The 20,140-nt window shown below is 37.1% G+C and overlaps 1 protein-coding gene across 7 annotated transcripts in view; it reads right to left on the reverse strand.

Annotated features, from left to right (window-relative positions):
• Nucleotides 1-239: 239 nt before the first annotated feature.
• The window catches only part of slc16a1a (solute carrier family 16 member 1a), a 34,843-nt gene continuing 14,942 nt past the window's right edge, over nt 240-20,140 (reverse strand). For 2 of the 7 annotated variants that reach the window (XM_079627397.1, XM_079627396.1), the window contains exons 5-10: nt 18,368-18,476; nt 15,145-15,283; nt 9,028-9,276; nt 4,076-4,219; nt 2,816-3,610; nt 240-1,132 (exon numbers count right to left, since the gene is read on the reverse strand). In XM_079627397.1, coding sequence (XP_079483523.1) covers nt 900-1,132; nt 2,816-3,610; nt 4,076-4,219; nt 9,028-9,244 — 1,389 coding nt within the window. In that variant the 5' untranslated portion in view covers nt 9,245-9,276; nt 15,145-15,283; nt 18,368-18,476 and the 3' untranslated portion in view covers nt 240-899. Of the gene's footprint in view, nt 1,133-2,815; nt 3,611-4,075; nt 4,220-9,027; nt 9,277-11,930; nt 12,137-15,144; nt 15,284-15,670; nt 15,736-18,367; nt 18,477-20,140 lie in introns of those variants that run through there. The other 5 variants (XM_079627401.1, XM_079627400.1, XM_079627399.1 and 2 more) reach the window with 4 other exon arrangements.

Raw genomic sequence — 20,140 nt, forward strand, 5'->3', positions numbered from 1 at the left:
TTGTAGTTTTTTATTTTTTACAAAAAGCACAACTGTGGATTGTGGATAGCCTACCTCCTGTCACATTTATGAAGTGAATCCAACAAACAAAGGGTAATATAAAATAGGCTTTAGGTCAAATAAACATTTAGCAAAAGAAGTCAACGAGAAACATAAGATTTACATCTTTGTAAATCTTAACGGAACACAGGAGTTCACACTCAGCACTTGAAAGGTGATATGAAACAATACAATTCTTATAAAATGAAATTCATTTTTATTTGAACAGTTTTGCAACACAGATTATATACATTGTATCTGATAGTAAAATATTTTACATTTCAAGAACAATTTGAACTTTTAGGCTATACACAAATAGTGGTTGGACTTACATAGTTTTAAACAAGTAAACAATATTTCATCACTACATTGCTAGGCTATGCACATACACAAAATAACAGACATTGGCAAGTGTGCATGGATACTGACAAAATGCATTAACTGAAAATATTTACCAAGCTGTTTCATTTGTGCTTATATTTAACAACATACACTATCTGTATTTCTACTGCTTTTTTTTATCACTTTAGGTGTTGTTTTTTTTTGTTAGAAGGCAAATGTGTTTCTTGAAATTAATTCCTTACATTCATCACTGATTTAATCGTTCACTCACTGCGTACATAAAACACCCCAAAACAGATGTGCCACAATTCTTGTCCTACAGTAAAATGTTCAGCAAACGTTTTTAAACTCTAAAAATAAAAATATAATTGTATTACTGTGTAGTGTGCACTCATGCAAGGCACTGAAATTATTGCATCACTGTCTCAGTAACCTGAATAGGCCAAGGATGGATGTCTGTAACTAAATCTTCAATGTGGAGAGTGTATAAATGTAAGGATCACCCAGAATAACACCAATCACACACCATCATCTGCTGCAGTATTGTTATTGGGTACTTTCAGTGCATCTTCAACTTCTTTGCCAGGTCCCCCCTGCAGATTGGCTCTTTTGGATTCCTCTTTTGCCTCTCTATGCAGCAGCCTGTAGTTGATGCCCATTCCGATGAACAGAAACAAACTGCCAAGCACCAGGATAAATCCACAGGCCATATACGTATACTTGTAGTCATGGTAGATGTCGTTGAACTTCCCTGTGAGTGTAGACAATTGTCATATTAAAAAAAAGTTCAGTGATCCAATGGGATCCATCAACACATTATCAACAAAATGTGATAAAATGATTCAAATTTAGGTAATACTTTTTTTTTAATGTACATTAAATATTTTTTAAATATTGACCTGAATGTATTAGGGAAAATTAATTTCTTAGGTCATTTGACTGGTAATTTCTTAGTAAAAAACAAAACAAATTTTTTTTAACTACCCTTTGCCTTCACAGGTTCATTTTAAAGCGTACCTATTATGCAATTTTAAAGGTTCCTAATTCTGTTTTGTTTAAGGTTGTACATGCATTCACAGTAAAAAAAAAGAAAAGCACTTAGTTTTCTCATAATATACATTGCAGTATCTGTAGGACTGGAACTCTGTACAAGCCTAGAGTGGCTTCATTCCCTCCTTGCATAGTTTTGTACTTGTACTAAACATGTGCTAAACAAATAAACTAAAACTAAGTATCACCTCAGTGTCTGAAATGGTTTGATTAAGGATTCGGTCTCTCTAAACCCTGCCTTTTAGAGATACTACTCTGCTCTGATTGGTCAGATGTCGGAAACGAAACGCACATTACCATATCTGAATTTCAGCTCCAGAGGCTTCCTCAGCACTTGATACACAGTCATAATTAAATGATTCGAGCATGGAGGCTGGAATTACTGAAGATTTGTTTCAGAATCAGATTCAGTTCAGAATCGGTTCTTTCTTGTGGGAGACAATATAGAGAGCCTAAGTCCCGCCCCTCCGCGTCCGGCTCATGGGACCTTATTTCGGAAAAAATATGTATGGTAGTCAATGGCGAGAGACAACTTATCTTTTTATTCCGTCCGAACTGTGCCCTGAATTACACATATGATGTTTGTCAAATTAAAAGATAATTATGAAAGTCAAGAAAGTCGCAGTTTGTCATAAAACAGAAGAGTAACGTTTAGTTTTATGTGGAAATCGCTCAATGAACTACATCTCTCGTCTCTCACTGTACGTCATCCGTTGCTCGTATGCATGCAGTCTGGTTCAAAACACTCAGGCATCACGGCGTAACGTTGCGATTATAACGTAAGACTATAGAAAAAATTACAGACGTTAGCTTCAGTAAAGTTAGCTTCATTCCTTGAGTGAAAAGGTATGACGTCACATGTGCGCCTTTTCGGTTTGTAGTCTTTGTAATTACGTATTTTCACAGTCTTATACCTCAACAGTTTTACATCAAACTGCGCCTTTCTTGACTTTAAAATGTATATTTTAAATAGACAAACATCATATGTGTAATTCAGGGCACAATTCAAACGAGATCAAAATATTTGTTGTCTCTCGCCATTGCCTACCATACAATATTTTTCCGAAATAAGGTCCCATGGTGGTCAACCGGAAGGGGAGGGACTTAGGCTCTCTATAACTCCATTTGTCATTCACTTCGATGTTTTAAAACTTGCAGACCTTTACATTTTTAGTTATAATATACACTATGAAAGGTATCCAAAAAAAAAAAAAAAGAAGCATAATAGGGGCACTTTAAATGCTTCTGCTGTGTGACAAATTAATTTGTATAAGTACTGTACAAATATGTAGTCTCTCAATTAATATGTCAAAAAACATGCATGTATGATAAAGTAAACCATTTGATTTGCCTGAGTACGAGACGTAAACACACTCCTACTCACCCAGTAAAGGAGGCCCCAGTAACACTGGCCCACATTCCACAATCGTCACCAGTCCTACAGCACTGGAGAAACGTTGAGCCCCTACGAGATCCATGAGAGTCTCAAACAGCACTGAGCTCAGCCAGCCATAGGCAAACCCAAAGAACATAGAGTAAATCACAAACCCTAAGTAGTCTGTGGACAGAGGGGCAAGCAGGTGGCACACACCATTAAGGAAAATAGCTGCGGCGAAGAAGTACTGCACTCTTGGTCTCACCCATTTCATGTTGGCGACCATTCCCATTGAAGGCCGTGCAACCATATCTACAAATGCCAGGACAGAGAGCAGAAAAGCTGCCTTTTCCTTGGGAATTTCTTTACTCTTGGCATAATTACTGAGGTACACAAGAGGAGTGAAGAGGCCGAAGAACATGACCACATTACCCAATAGGTAAAGTAAGAAGCCACGATGCTTGAAGAGTGTCAGATCGATAAAGCCATTGATGATCTCTATCATGGTCTTTTGCTCTCTAGCTCTGTTGTTACTGTTAGCAGCTTTAATAGCAGGTTGGGGTTTTGGCCCAATGGGCCTCATCAGTGATCCAGCTACACAACAATTGAGCAGAAGTCCACCCAGAATCAAGAAGCTCCCTCTCCAGCCGAATTGTTCAAAGAACCAAGTGTTTAAAGGAGCCAGAGTAGACAAGAAGACTGGGCTACCAGCCATAGCAATACCATTAGCTATCGGGCGTCTAATGTAGAAATATTTTCCGATCATTGTGAGAGCTGGGTTGAGATTGAATGCCAGTCCCAGACCTGAAAAAACATCATAACAAACAGTTAAAAAAGAAAAATGCTCCCCAGGGTGATATTAAAATGTGTCACAATAGTGTACCATCAACAGGAGTGCTATTACTACAAATTGCATGGGATAAGAGCAACGATTTATGTTCAAAAGGTCCCACTTTATATTAGGTGTCTTTAATATGTCAGTCCTACATTTAAATTAATTATTTGATACAGTACACTTATTGTGTACATCCATGTTTTTACATTGTACTTATATAAAAAAAAATACCTGCATTTAATTACAGCTGCCTAACCACACCACCAAACCTGTCCCGTATCCTATAGCAGCGGAAGTGTATTGCGATACGATATGAATACAATAAGTACAAACGTCTTATTTTTTGATGTAACTATAGTAGTTAAGGACACCTAATATAACGTTTGAATATATATATATATATGAAAAATATATATATTTGATTTTATTTATACCTCCTAAAACACCAACACAGAAGTACAAGCCCTCAATAGTATTGCAGAAAGATGCAGCGACGAGCCCTGTTCCCGAGAGACAGCCTCCCAAAATCATAACGGTCCGACTTCCATACTTATTGACCAGGATACTGCTGACAGGACCTGGGAACAAAAATTTGAAATACAAGCTGTCAGATTCTGCACAGCACGCACACAAAAATAAATATATATATATATATATTTTTGAAACAGAAAGAGATTTTATTTCTTATTTTAAGACAATTTTATGTTATTTCTGAAAATGATCTTCAAAGTCAGTAAGATTATACTTTAAATATAATCTAAGACAGTATAACATTTTAAAATACAATGAACTAAACAAAGAATTATATAATACGCCACTGCAATATTTGTGTGAAAATATATATATTTTTAATCATTTTTAGATTAAAAGATGACTGTTTTGAAGTAAAGCTTTATCAAACGTTAGTGTTACTGGTTCCCAAGAAGATAACGGGGCTGTTGAAACGTATGCTTGAGAATAAGTATAAGATATGTGGTAAAGAAAAATCAAGCTACAAACTAAAGAACAATGGTTCAAGAAACAGCCAATTCCAAGTTATCAGGAAACTCAACAAGAGAGAGATAAAATGTAACTCAGGATTTGATTTTATCCATTGGGATTTGATGGGATTGAAAACAAAGGTTTAAAAAAAAAAAAAAAAAAAAAAAAAAAAGGATGGCTTGACCAATCAAAGGAACGACGTTTTAGAATAGGAGCAAGTTATTACATTATGATGAAAGATTACAAAGATGTACATTATTTTCTTTAATGCACATACTAACTGTTCACAATAACATCACCAGCAATGTATACTCAAAATTAAAAAGGATAAATAAATATTTAGATTTCATGGTGAAAGTTGATAGTCTCTGATCAGACCACTAGAGGGCATTGCAGCTCTGTGGGGAAGAACAATAGCATTTGACATTGCATATTACTGCAGTAATCATCAAACTGCAGATTTTGCTGTTTCTCAACATCATCCAGCTAAATGAGGAAAAGATGTTACCTGTGAAATGCAGTGTCTGGAAGACATGTTCTACTAAATCATAATTCAGATATGTTTCACTCCTATGGCAAACTTTAGCCCTAACAAACCAAACTGAAGTGTTCTGATATACTCCCCTGCAGTAGCAAACACAGTGATTACACAAATATTAGCAGTTACAGTGCGTGAGTGTTTTAAGCATTTCATGTACAGAGTCCAAATCCTATCATGAATGTAGGAAGGAAGCCTGTTAATCATGTGAAAACCGGGGAGTGATGGCGAGCGCCTGCACGTCTTCAGCCTCCCAGTACAATAGACTGCCTTGTTTGCCTCTCTAATCCACCACCTCATACAGTGGGGGAGCGAGTCACTGTGTGCGAACAAGTACGAAAGAAAACATTAACATATTTATAAATGCGGAGATTCATTAGTGTCAGGTTACATCCCTGGTTTACCCCACAACAACTAGTAATGCCAGTACTTAACCAGATTTGAACATATAGTAGGCTATATACTGTACATGTAGGGCTGCATGATTTGGGGGGGAAATGTAACTGCGATTTTCTGATTAAAAATTGCAATTTGAATAAAAAATTCATAGTTCGCTGTGCTTGTTCGTAGGGCTGTATAATTTGGCCAAAATGTGAAAACCAGGGAGCGATGGCAAGCGCCAATCCAAACTAATGTGTCCTGATACTCCCCTGCAGTAGCAAACACAGTGATCCCAAAGGTATTAGTAGCTACAGTACGTGCGTGTATTAAGTCTTCCATGTACAGATGCCAAATCCTATCATGAATGTAAGAAGGAAGCCTCCTAATCATGTGAAAACCGGGGAGTGATGGCGAGCGCCTGCACGTCTTCAGCCTTTCCGGAACACACTGCCTTGTTTTTTCTGATAAAATTGCGATTGCAAATTTAAATAAATAAATTCTATTTGCGGTGCTTATTTGTAGGGCTGTATAATTTCGCCATAAAGTTGTGATTATATATCATATACGGTTATAATAATAATAATTATAATTTTTAATCAAACCTGTATTTTGACAGGTAACCCCAGGGAGCCCTTAAAGCTTCTCTTTAGTTGAAGCGCTTCTCATTACAAGTATGGAAAGATGGCTGGCACATATTGCTTCCAAAAGGCAGATTCAGAGATCGAGTTTGTGTGGAACAGAAACCAAGCAACTCTGAAATGCTGCAAGCCCTGGCAGATAATGAGCTGCTCGTGTGTAAAAGAACAGTGCTACGCTACGCTCTGAAACACGCATCGCGTATATTTGTTTCCAAATTTCAGCCTTTTGAGATTTAATTGTGCGGTCTTACATAAATGTGAATGAACACCCCTCACAAATGAGCTTGAATACTTGCAAAAGACCAGCACAATACAGCAGCATCGTTTCAAGCAGAGCAATGTTGTGAGTCTAGGGCAGGGCTATCTGTTTGACCAACCAATGGCAGACAAGTGAAACCCTTCAGGAAACATGTATGAAAACAGTCGTTATTTTGTGAAACGGCACAGTTTAGCATGAACTATTTCAGGGTAATTTGTAGCATTACTACATTCTGTACACTTTCTTTTGTGCAGATTTGGTATTAAAACCACAGTACATCAAATTAATTTATATTAACATGACTTTAAATGTGGTGAAGACAGAGTGATTTTAAATTAGAATATTCACTGACTAAGCCCTTGGGTGACATTAAATAAAAACCGACTCCTGACATATCAGATCAGTCTGCATTCATGCAAATATCCTCATATCTGGACCTCTCTTGCTCCGGGCGAACTACCTCTGGGCTGCCTGGGTCACGACAACAAGCTTAAATGCACTAGAGGTTTATGTAGGAAGATGTCTTGGCCTATAATGCCAAAACAACACATCCCTGGAAAAGAAACAAACACCTTCTGACAGTATTTAGCTGAGAGGGCATTCAGACTTCTTTGCAAACGGTGGGTGAGACAGTGGATGAATTCATAAAGAGGCAGAGGGGGCTTCAGAAAACAGATAGAAAGGGAAATGACAGCTAAAAGGGGACCACAACACATGTCAGTCATGGACAGCATAAAACTAGATGCTAAAACAATGCCATTCTGATTTATTTGCGGGCATGTGAACTATTAGGAATATGGAATATTGCTACACAGACTTCTGATGTGCATAAGTCAGCAAAACATATTCACACAGTTATGTCTTGCCTGTAAATATGGTAGTACAAACCATAGCACTACATGTTGCGATTCTGTACTTCATTGTGTTCAGAACAAAGCACTTGGGTTTTTTCACGCGTGCTTGGTTCTTTGATCATCTGGGTCATGTGCTCTGTATTGCCCCCGGATGGGAATTAGCTCAGCTGGGCCAGAAGGGGCAGTGTAGGAGTATGAGGTCAAATGTAAAGTCATGTGCTTCCACATGCCACGAGTTCTCATGGCCATAATGTCAACCACACTGACATAAACTGAAAGGTCTGTGTTTCAAAAACACATCCAGATCGACCACCTTATTCTGTCAAGACAAATGTGAGGGCAAAAGCTCAAGTTTGACAGAAGTATGTGGGACAATGACATACAGATTGAGTGTCCACAAAAAAAAAAGGAAGAATCTTTTCAAAGAAAGGAAAATCCCATTGTACAATCAGAACTACCGGTAACAATAATAATACAAAAATGATGATGATCTCAAGCCCCGCCTGGGATGATCTGAATCATTATCATTATTAGACTTCTTTTATTATTAAATTAATATTACAATGTATTTGCCCCGCAATAATTTCACAGTGCATCGCCGCATAACTGATGCTCTGCGATGATAAGATGCTCGATTATCTTATTCCTAATCAAAAACAACTTGTAGGTTTGAGACTTCTTCACCAGCATAACTATAGTGCAAAGTTTGCACACAGCTTGTGTGATATTCACTGGTTCGCCTTCGTTATTTAAAACGGAAATATTTCCAATATTGTGACGTGACATTTTTCTTTATCAACAACTGCTCGAAAAATGATGGACTCACTGTATGCTTGCCCTGATTAAGAAAGAAGAGTTTTAACATTCTTCAAAACATCTTGTTTGTGTTCCACAGAGAACAGAGTTGCACACGTTTGGAACGACACGAGGATACGAAAAATGAAAAATAGTATTTATTTTTTGCCTCTTTTAAAGGTTGTGTGAAAGCATGCACGAAAGCAATACTGACAGTATAATTGGCTTTTGCAATAAAACTTTGACTTATAACTAAAAAGTAGCACCATACTGTCAGAAACATTCAAGCCTTTTTTTCATATTATCTGTAATGGTTGATATTTTTTAAACTCATTTTTGATCTGCTCAGTAGCGTGAGAAGGAGAAGGTGCAATTTAGTCTGCCTATGTGAGTGTGCTGACATCATTTGGTGGTGCTCCACTTCCTGAGACAAGTTTGCTATTGACGCTAGTCATCACAAGTCTGTGTGACTCCTGAGTTAGGCGTCTCATCTCCTCATCTCTCTCCAAGGAAAACATCTGACACTTGCAGAATAAAGAGCTGACTGAGAAGAAAGACTCCAGAGGGAGATAGAGTTGCCCATTCAGAGCTCAATCTCTCAGCAAAGAAGTCGGTGGCTGATGTCTAAGCCTTGTCTAGCATGACTCTCGTTTCTACATTCAAATGAATAGGGGTCTTTCACTTACGCAGTATCCATTGATATACTGTGCCTTCATTACCTGTGCCATGATCTCACCACTGGCTTGAATAGACAACAAAACAGCATTCTTTAAAAGTGACTGATGGACAGAATTAGTGTATTAAGCAACTCGGGTTTAAATCAGTGCAAACGTCTAGTACGAAATTTAACCACTATGAATTCACAAACCACTTTTTTTATGATATATAGAGTGTTTTGAGTGGAAGACAAAAGGATAAAGAGCAGGAAGACACCGCTTACCTCCTCCATACATGACAGCAAGCATGATGGAAGAGATCCAGGACACTTGACTGCTATTGACATCAAAGATCACTTCGATTTCCTTGAAGAACACAGTGATGGACTTTGGGAAGGCGTAGGAGAAACCAATGGAGATGAAGGCACCAACCACCACGGCCCAACCCCAGCCCCCCTCAGGAGGGGTGTAGCCCACAGGACCTCCAACAGCAGGTGCCATAGATCCAGGTGTTTACAAAGCTCTCTCTCTCTCTAAAGAAATAAAGAAAATGGTCAGTGAAAAAGAGTTCAAGGTCAAACAATTAGGTCATTAAAACAAATGTTTTCATGTTGCCTTAGAAACATGGATTTTGACTGCATATTTGAATTGCATATTTAAATAAAACAAAAAAAAAGTTTTACATATTTTTGAAAGAAGTGTCTTATGCTCATTCAGGCAGCATTTATTTGATCAAAATACAGTAAAAACAGTAATATTGAGAAATATCATTACAATTTAAAATAACTTTTTTCATTTTTTTTTTCTAAAATAACTATTGTTTTCTATTTTAATATGCTTTCAAATGCAATATATTCCTGTGAGGCAAAGATGAATTTTACGCATCAGTCTTCAGTGTCACATGATCCTTCAAATATCATTATAATATGCTGATTTGAGGCTCAAGAAACATTTCTTATTACTATCAATGATGAAAACAGTTGCGCTGTTTAATATTTTTGTGGAAACTGATGTTTTTGCTGAATATAATGTTGAATACAAAACAACAACTACTGACTCCAAACTTTTGAAAAATATACATTCAACTATATACATTCAACTATACATTCAATAGTGTTCTTAGTGTATTGCTATAGGTTTTCTGGTCTCTATATGGCTCAGGTCGCTCATTCAATGTAATTCTATAGGATTTACTCATCCATTTATCTAGAAGGCAAGAAACGTGAGTCTAAAGTCAGAAAAGCTCCTCAACCGCATCATTTGAGGTATCATTCATGTTTGAGGCACAAGCGCTGTGGGATGAGTTATGTGCTGAAGTTAAACACCTTAGGTTGGGTATTTCTTCAAATCCCTAACACTGAGTAAGAGTAATAGTAATAGTGATGCTATAGCACCTCTAATACTTCGTTTCATGGGCAGGAAATACAACATTTTCTGCACAACTAGTCCTCTAAAGGTAAACCTAAACCTTCAAAGCATCACACATCAATAAACATGAATCACACCCAAAAGCTTCAAGAAATCATTGTGCATACATCTGGCAGAAAACCGTTCAAAGGAAACGTAGATGGTACATAAAGACTAGTGGTGACTTTACATATTAAAGCCTCACAGCCGACCTGAGTGCAACCAGTATTTGTAAAGCCACAGCAGGAGGCTTTTAAAGCGAACATTCCCTCCAAAATGGAAATGTGACTTACATTATTTAAGGAGGATCAGAGGTTTATGTCAGAGAGAGGCATCGTATACCAATATCAGGTTGTTTCCCCCATTGGCATTTAAGCCTCTACATGTGCTCTTGGATTTGTTTTGCTAGCCCAGACAACATGATCTCGAGGCATCAGGGCACCCTGCCATTAGCTGCTAGATTGTTGTTTTAATGAGAAAGTTGTTATTAAAAAACAATGTGCAGTCATTATCACAAAATAAACCCAGACAAGACAATCGGGACCCCATTGCAAAGAGGATCTTGCATCACCCTGAAGAGGTTTATTTTGTGATAATGACTGGCTGGCCGTACGTTCTCCTCCATATTACATGGCTACTTGCCAAACAAATGAACATGAAATTATATACTTTCAAGTATGAGATCGGTAAGATTTTTGTAATGTTTTTGAAAGTCTCCTAGGCCCTGTTTACACCTGGTATTAAGATGCGTTTTGGTCAATCTGTCACTTTTGTCCTCTTTTAACCACTTCTGTCCGGATTTCTTTGAGGGGAGGGTCTATGGGCGCCTAAATGATTTATGATTTAATGGACAAAATAAACTCGTAAAATTTACATATGAATGGAGACGACTGAAAAACACAGAGAGCGGCAGCTTTGTTTCTGCTCTATCAGGCGCAAGACCACGCCAAATGCTGAGTGCGTCAGAAATCAGGAATGGTGAGAGGGCGTTTCTTGGTACGTTTTTCATCTTCAAACCAAACTTGAGTCAACAGCCGTAAAAGTTGAAATCCTGTCTGGCTTGCGTGCTTCCTATAATGTTTACAAATTAGGTCAGTAGGTGTCTTTTGTTGCTGTCCGAACGCATTTCGACAACTTGAGCTTTTACACTATGACATCAATCCGGTCGAATGCGTTTTTGACTACCTCAAAACATTTTAGACCCCATTTACACCTGTATTTTGCGTTGTCCACTTGTGATCAGATCGTACCAGGTGTAAAAAGTTGTATTTGACAAAAAATACAGTAATATTGTGAAATATTGTTACGAATAAAACAGTTTTGTATTGTGATACATTTCAAAATATAGTTTATTACATATACAAATATATTTGCCTGCAGAATGACTGACCAATCAGAATCTAATATTCCAGAGAGGTGTATAGTCATTTTGAAGGTAGTGTCAAAAAGTTTAAAATGTGGCAGAATTATCTGAAATTCATACAAGCACTCTTAACATCTCGTCATTGATACACTTTTCTATTACATTCTTACAAGATGTATTTGGATTTAGCCATTATTACATCACTGGGCTGTTCACTTTGAATTTGGACCATCTGACAGTTTGATCATGTTGGCAGAGCATATCGCTCCTTTCAGCTGAAGTGCTGTATGGTTTAAAAAGAAGTGAGAATGAAATGAATCACTTTACAGGTAAAACGGGTCCTTGACACGCCGTCAGGCTAGACATTTTAGCGCATTCAAGCTTAGAATCACACATTCCACACAAAAGTGCTCCTACCTTTCTGGCACAGTCTATAAATTCTCTGCATAAAACAGTCCAAAGTACTCTTCTATTCCACTGTGACGGCAAGCAGCATTTTAAGGGACCACACTGGGTCAAGGAAAGTCTCTAGTTATGTGAATAATCCAGAGGAAAAACACGGTGGTTGAAAATGAACTGCTGAAAGTTCTACAGGCCTATGATATGGTCAGCCTTGTGAAACTGCGTCTAACGAAGTTCGAACCAGCTCTTATTGGCCCCCAATGTCTACAAAAAACTCAAAAAAGGTTTCTATTGGCTCCTTGATGTCTGCCACCATGCCCACTTGTCTCTCTGCTCTCCTCCTACTTGTTCTTTGTTTAAGCCACCCATTTAGGACTCTGTTGAAGTCTCATGTTATTTGTTGATCATGTCAATGTGCCCAATGTCAACAAACACCCATAATAGGCCACACTATTATACTTCCTACATGCTAATGTATAATTAGGTCTGTTTCATGTTACTTATTGTCAGTCATTGTGTTTCGTTCCATGACCCGATTGAAGGATAAGGATGAGCGTTTGTAGCTGCGCACGAGACGTGACACACAAAACCATCACATACTCACAGAGTTTCCTAAGGGTCAAATCCTTTCCTTTGAGCACAACAGTTGTTTACAATGTTAATCACTTCACGTCTGTGAGAAAGATTGCATAAAATGCTAAGTCATGTTGTCATGTGGATCAAGGTAGTGACATTTTTTAGAATCATTTGCAATACTATTAACTACTTTATATGAGATGAAAAACGGAAGCAAATAGATATCTATAAATTGGTCTATACTCATATGTCTGTCTGTGTCTATCTATCTAGAATGACCTATTCCCTGATATGTCACTAAACATTTCTCTAAACTAAGTTTAATATTGTCAGTGATCAAAATGTTTTTAATTAAATCATTCAACACACTGTTTTCAGATACAATTTGATAATAGTATGAGTAATTCACATTAAACTATTTTACTTATGATAATAATATTTAATAACTGATCTTACAACAGTCACGATTGCTTTGTAATTCTACTTAAATTAAATTTCTACACCCAATTCAAATGTTTAAATCAACAACTAATTGGAATTTTAAGGGAATTCTAAATTAATTTTAGAATGTTGCACAATCCTAAAACCCATTGTGTTTTCATACTTAACATCTCAGAGAGAAGCATCTCAATTGTAATCAATATTCTACAGAATTAATAAATTGACATTAAGTTGAAGAGCCTTCATTGTCTCTCATTCTAAACAAGGAGACCAGGGACCGAAGAGCAAAGGTCACAATCTTTTGAGCCATATTCTCCAAGTAAGAATAAACTGAGGCAATCATTTTTTTTCTCATAAAACTAGAAAATGTTCCGCTCCACGTATTAGCAAACTCGAACCGTAAAACAAACCGTCCTTCCCAATTCCTGTCTGTGACTTTCAAAGGTGTAGTTACTCTTTCATTTCAGAGAGACTGTGTCCTGGACGTGACGCCAAGCCAAAATACTCTATTTATTTTCTCTGCTTAGCGTAGTAAAATCTTCACAAAAGTGACACAAAAAGATTTCTTCTTCATCTCAGGAAGCTTCGTGCTCAGGCCAGGCACGGGAGGAGCAGTTTGTGGCATGTGTGCTCCAACGCCCAAACGACAAGATCTGATGGTCACACATTCATGGTGAAAAATGCACGCGTGTAAACAGCTGTGATAATAAACATGCCACAAAAAAAGCAGGAAAGACAAAACGAGACTGTGCTCCCCCGTCGAGGTCTCTATTGTTCAACACATCATGGTTTAATGTGAAAGGAAGTGCTGTGTGACACTCCTAATGAGGTCATATATGCAGAGCCGATCCTGACCTCCCTGGGGCTTTAAGCAAAATTCTGTTAAGGGACCATCATACCTGACCCATGAGCCATACAAACCATTTGCCATTGCCACACAGTCTCACCTGACACCCCTGTGCTCCCACTTATGAAACTAGTACTAATGAAAATGTAATTCCTGGTATCAGAAATAGACATTGCTACTGGAAAAAGTACATTCTTATCAGTAATTTACATTTTAAATAGTACAAACTTATTGATATAAAAATTGCATAATGTAAATGAATAAAAACGCTAAAATGGCTTATCATAGCATGTCACTGTTTTAAATGATAAAAGCAATACTTGATGGTTATTATTTACTGAGGGATGTCCATCCATATTGACCAATATGTCCAGCCAATCAACATTTTAAATGCAATATAGCCTATAAATCAAGTCAATATCAATACATTGCTTTCCATCTTGCTTTATTGCAGAGTTCTAACTAAACTAACTTGTAGACTAGATAATCATTGTCTTGTTTTAAAAGAATGTGCGCCATCACGCCCATATTGTACTGTTTCCCACAGGTGTTTTGTTGTTTCATTTTGTGCACGTGCATATGCCCGCATGTTAAGGCGCGGCGTGATATCTTTTCCAAGCTGCAGTTTATAAACAAACACTGTTGGCCATTGTTGTTTATCAAACGTAATAAATAGTTGTATTTCACGCTCACTTTTTTTTTTTGTCAGGCACAAAGACACAGAACACAGCCCTGGAAGTGGCCGGCATTAGAAAGCAAGACACCGAAAGATCAAAAGATGCACTGCCTAGGTGGGTTAGACAGACTAGAGAGATGCACATCAACTTAACTTTACTGTTCTTTGCTGACATCAAACTGGGAGTGGAGAGAACACAAGTCTACCTGATTGCTGATCCCGGAATTCACTCTCGTGGTGTTTTTTTCTCTCTCTATTCGTGACCAAAAGAATAGTTCCGCTTAAATTTCTCATCGATGTTGTAAACTTTGATTGACGCGCTTTGACACGAGGGGGAGGTGCCGCGGGGCCTTGTGTAATTTGTGGGGCCTTACGCAACTTGCATAGTGTGCGTATAGGGCTGATCGGCTCTGCATATATGGAGTTTATAGGTAAGAGGAGGTTCAAAAGACCGCCAGTCTGGTTGTCTCTTTCAATCTAATTTTTTTACGTCACATTTCTGCTGCTGTGATCGTCAAGTGTGTCACTTCATAGCTAAAGGCTAAGATGAAGTCAGGGAGTCTTTGACCTTCACAAATTCTAATTAGCTTTGGTGTGCGGAGGTTAATTGTCATCACTCTTGTGAAACATGTTAGACTAAAATATAGAGAGAATTTGTTAAGCAGCAGTAAGGATTTAACACTAGTCACCTGGATCAGTACCATCGCAGAGTTGGTGTCTTGATCTTGTGGTCCTGGCATCTTGATCCAAGTCTTGGCTTATAGTTCTCCGTCTACTACATCTCCAAAACTCCTGATATCTTTCACTTCATTTACACCTGGACACCTGCTGTAACAGAAATTCAATTAAAAGTTGTGAGACAGATTAGCATTTACACCTGGGGCCAGGTTACATCATAAATGACAGAAATTCCATCAATGGCGAGGAAAGTGTTAATAAATGAATTTGTCATTGCATTTCAATAAAGTAAAAAGGGGGGGGGGGCATCCATTTATACTGTAACTACAATATTGCAATTTTATCACGAACATGACAATTCAAGCAGAAAGCTTCGTGTTATTTAAATTGACCGGTATCAAACTAAATGCACGTCACTCCATGTTGATATCATATTTAAAGGCGTAACTGGCAAACAGATTACTGATTTGATCATGTTTTTCAACGTGCAACATGAAACTGTTAGAAATGAAGGATACAATAATTTTCTTTATTTACTGTAGTTCATAAATCATCAAGACTTGGTCTGGAATGTGAAGTCTGGTATTGATCTGTTTCAGGGTCTTGCAGTCAAAAGCACAACAAACAAGCATGAATCAGTAATTGCCGACAATAACATGTATTTTCTACAAGCTCTAAAGAAAAGAAGAAAATAGAAGGCCATTATTAGGACAAAACAGGGATGAATTTCATATTTTCTTCATGCACATGTAAAATAAATTAGATACAGTCATGTTAAAACACATACACATTTTTTCAACATTACGCTCACACTCATGAGCAAGTTTGAAAGTGTGTGTATGCGCGAGCATCTCTGATTATAGCAGGCTCTCTGATTTGTCCATTGGAAGAGGGGGGGTTGACCTTGAAAGCAATGGAGAGAATTGACAGGAGGGAACACTGTTAACAAGGACTGGCTATATATCAAACAGCCAATTTGGATCTCTTAATCCACTGTGGGTCAATTCTGGCCAGGTGGACATAGATCACAGTGGTTCAGGACATATGTTACACAGCTAATGTTTGTCTGTTCAAGTCTCCATCGAGCCCAGCATTGTATTTACACAGAATGAGAAATAAGAAGCAAATGAGCCACACAGCACACTGAACCGTGCACATCAATGCTTGATTAGGGAGTCAACATTGCTTATTGTACAACTGAATGCAATGCATTGGGATAATTGCAAATACATCCACAAACAGATTGCATACATGCTGATCCAATCTGTATTTCCACACATAAGCTACATATGCAATAATTAAACACCAATGAGCTGAGGAAATAGATGTTACATTAGCAGATTCTGATGTATGATGTCTTATTTGTATTTCAGATCACACTTTATTATTTGGAGTAGGGCAGTAACATTAATGGCCGGACAGATCTTCTGAAATTTATTTTTGCAATACTCTTAAATTGCAGTGGTGCTCTGGCAGGCAGTAATGTCATTGCTAATGGCTCTCGCCGTGGAGCTGTGGCATTAGCTCCGTTTACTCATTGCACACTTCATCTTATGCCTTAGAAGGTCACTTGTGCTTTCTTGGAAATGTCCAGCTACAATCTGGTAAGATCATGTAAAACCTTAGTTTAACCAAGAAGAAAGTATTATTTCCCTTTTATGCTTGATTTTTTTTATAGCTGAAAAAGAGAGATTTTTGAATTGTCTGCTATGTTTTTTTTCTCATGTCAATCAATTTATCTTAGATATTTTTCCAAAAATGTCTTATGAAAAATAGACACACATATAGGATTTTAGAGGCAGGATTATAGACAGTAGGATTATAGAGCTGTAAAGTGTAGATCGTACAGTCCAGATTATTTTGGTTCGGAAGAATTTGTTTGAGTGCATATTGAGATTTCTAACTTTTGATTACTGACTTTGCAGTTATGAAACTCTAGAGACATGTGAAACCTGAGAAGCCAACCAGAAATATATGAGAAGCCAACACAAACTACATTTTTGACAGTAATTTGCTTCCAGGCTTGTGCACAATTCAAAATTGAATTGGGAATGACTCCTGAATTCCAATTCAATTTGAATTGATGTCAAAAACAGAATCTAGAATCACAATTCGAATTTGAATTAAAGGAAGCAGAATTGCAATTCAATTCAAGAAATTCATATACATATTTTAAGTGAAGTGTTTAACAATGAAGCTTTACAGTATATGTGAGATATGATTGCATTATGCACTGTGTTATTTGATTACTTTGAAATGAAAATAACATTGGAACAAAACTAATTAAACAACAGTGAGGGGGTAATTTATTTCAAGAATTTGATCATTATCTATATTTTAGAGCAAAATGTATGCAGGGTTGAGGAGTGACTAGTTACGTGTAATGAAATTATGTTATTAAATTACAAAATTAATATAATTGTATTTAGATGTATTACTGAGGTAAAATGTGTAATTCAAATTAAAAGGAAACTGCTTTGCATTGATAAAGTAATCCAAACCACATTTATAATGGGTAACTTATAACAGTAAGCAATTACATTTCCAAAGTAACATTTCCTAACACTGAATGTATGTGAGATTCAACACATTCTTTCTGTTGTGTGACTGTGTGGAATTTCTTTGAATTGCCATGAATTTAATTCCTCTTCCTGTCATTGCAATTCCAATTCAACTTCCCGTGGGGCGGAGTCAATTCTGAAATTCTGTTTTTTTTTCACAAGCCTGTTTGCTTCTGTTAAAAACTTTAACGGTAACATTTCATTTTATAGTGTCCTTTTTACGCGTTGCATGTAGTTACTATAGCAACAACCTAATATAAATTATTTATAATTACATGCAACTAACCCTAAACCAAACGTAATCCTAACCCTATAGTAAGTACATGTAGTTAATTACTATTACTCAAAACTTAATGTATAATTACACTGTAACACGGACACATTAAAATAAAGTGTAACTAAAAAAATCTCTTTATTATAATTCATCAAAATATCTAGTTCTGCCTCTGGAGCAACTTTTCTTTTTGGCTGTCATGACCTAGGTCATACAGGCTATCAGAAAATGTTAACCAATAGCCAAACAGCAATTGAGGCATTTAAGTAATGCAGCCTTTCTAAAATATTGCCAATAGTTAAGCAGAAATTTCATGGCAGTTGACTTTAATAACTAAATGGGATGTCAAAAACAGTCAGCGTTGAGATGCATCACGATTCTCTCAAAGGTGAACTTTACCTCCACACACCGGTTAAAATCCTCTTTAAAGTCCTCCACAATCCACTGCAAACTCATTCAGCTCTGGCTGCATTCTAGTATGGAATGGACACTTTTTACAATCCAATTCCTGTTGGATAAAAATGTGTTATTTATAAAGGCATTATTTACATCAAGTTAAATATATTGTTTTACTCAAAGATACGTCACATTACAGTAGTAAAATGGGCTGTGAAAGCAGTGTCATGTTGACTAAGCAAAAGTTTCCATTTATTCTCCATCTACTCTTTAGAGAAACAATTCAGATATTAAAGTGCACCATTATGCTTTTTTTCGGCTATTACATTTCATGTAGTGTGTAATATATTGGTTTTAGGTCTAAAAAGTTTCAAAGATCAAAGTGCAAGACAAATGGAGTTATTGTGTCCCAAAAGAAAGAACAGATTCTGAACTGCCTGAAACGAGTCATCAGTAAATCCAGTCTTACTTCCTGCACAAACCTATGTTTGCAACAAATTTCAATAATGCAAGTTCCCAACCTCAAATACTGATTTGTGTTGAGTCTGGTTTGTGTTGTCGACACGTCGAGAATATGCTGCTTCTGCGATGCGAAAGCCAATCCACTTTGCATTAACTTCAAAAAGATCAGGACTCGCGCTCGAATTGATCCGATAAAACCGCACCATTGCTACTGTTGGAATCACTGTGTATCAACTGCTGAGGAAGATCCTGAGCTGAAATTAAGATATGGTAATTGACGTTTATCCAATCACAACAGACAGGACGATTGATAGACGATTGTCCAAAATCTCTACCGGTTGACAAATGTCTACTGGTTATTCGTGTCTAGTGTCTACCAGTATATCACCCAACCTTAGCTGCAATGTATATTATGAGAAATGTAATTGTTTTTGGTAGGGCTGCAACAACGAATCGATAAAAATCGATTATTAAAATAGTTGGCAACGAATTTCATTATCGATTCGTTGTGTCGCGCGACACGGAGATGTAAAAAAAATTGTGCGTATATTCTGTGCTATTGTTAAGCCCCACAAAAGGGACAAAAACATTATAAAGCATCATAAAGTTGTCGTGCACTATATTATAAGTGTTCTGAAGCCATTATATAGTATAATGTGAGATAGAAATTAATATTTAAGTAATTAAATTCAAGATCACTTACACTTTTCCCTCCGCTGCGGCTGTCAGTCATTCTCCATTCAGCATCAAGCAGCTCGTCGCGTTCGGTTACGACGGTCAACACGATGAACAACTCTCTCCAAGATGATTCAATGTTACTATAATTATATTTGATCTGTAGATAAAGGTCTATGGTTTTGCATTAAACAACTTTATCTTGCTGGACTTTATTGCTGCATCATGTTACTTTCTACCGGGTTTCTCTCAACACTGGAGTAGAGTCAGCAATATAATTGTTCTTCACGCGCACAGTAACTGACATTTAAAACTGTTAAAAGAAAATGCTCAATAAACTATTGCATAGATAGATACTGTATAATACACTACGCTTCAATATGCCTTTCCTTTGTGATTTTATCTTTTCAATGTGGACTCGACGCGCTGCGCGCTGTGACTCGTGTTGCTTCAAGCGCATCATTCTGCGCTCGCGATGCGCATAAGCATTTTGTGCCGCACTGTACTGGAGCCTTTCATATCATAATACAGCGACGCATTGAACGATTATTAATAGCCTTTCTAGTTCTGTACTATCCATCATGTTGCTGCCTCATTAAACCGCTGTGCTATACATTTAAAACATGTCTCAATTTTATA

This window comes from Phoxinus phoxinus (genome assembly GCF_949152265.1).
Source record: "Phoxinus phoxinus genome assembly, chromosome: 11".
NCBI lineage: Eukaryota > Metazoa > Chordata > Actinopteri > Cypriniformes > Leuciscidae > Phoxinus > Phoxinus phoxinus.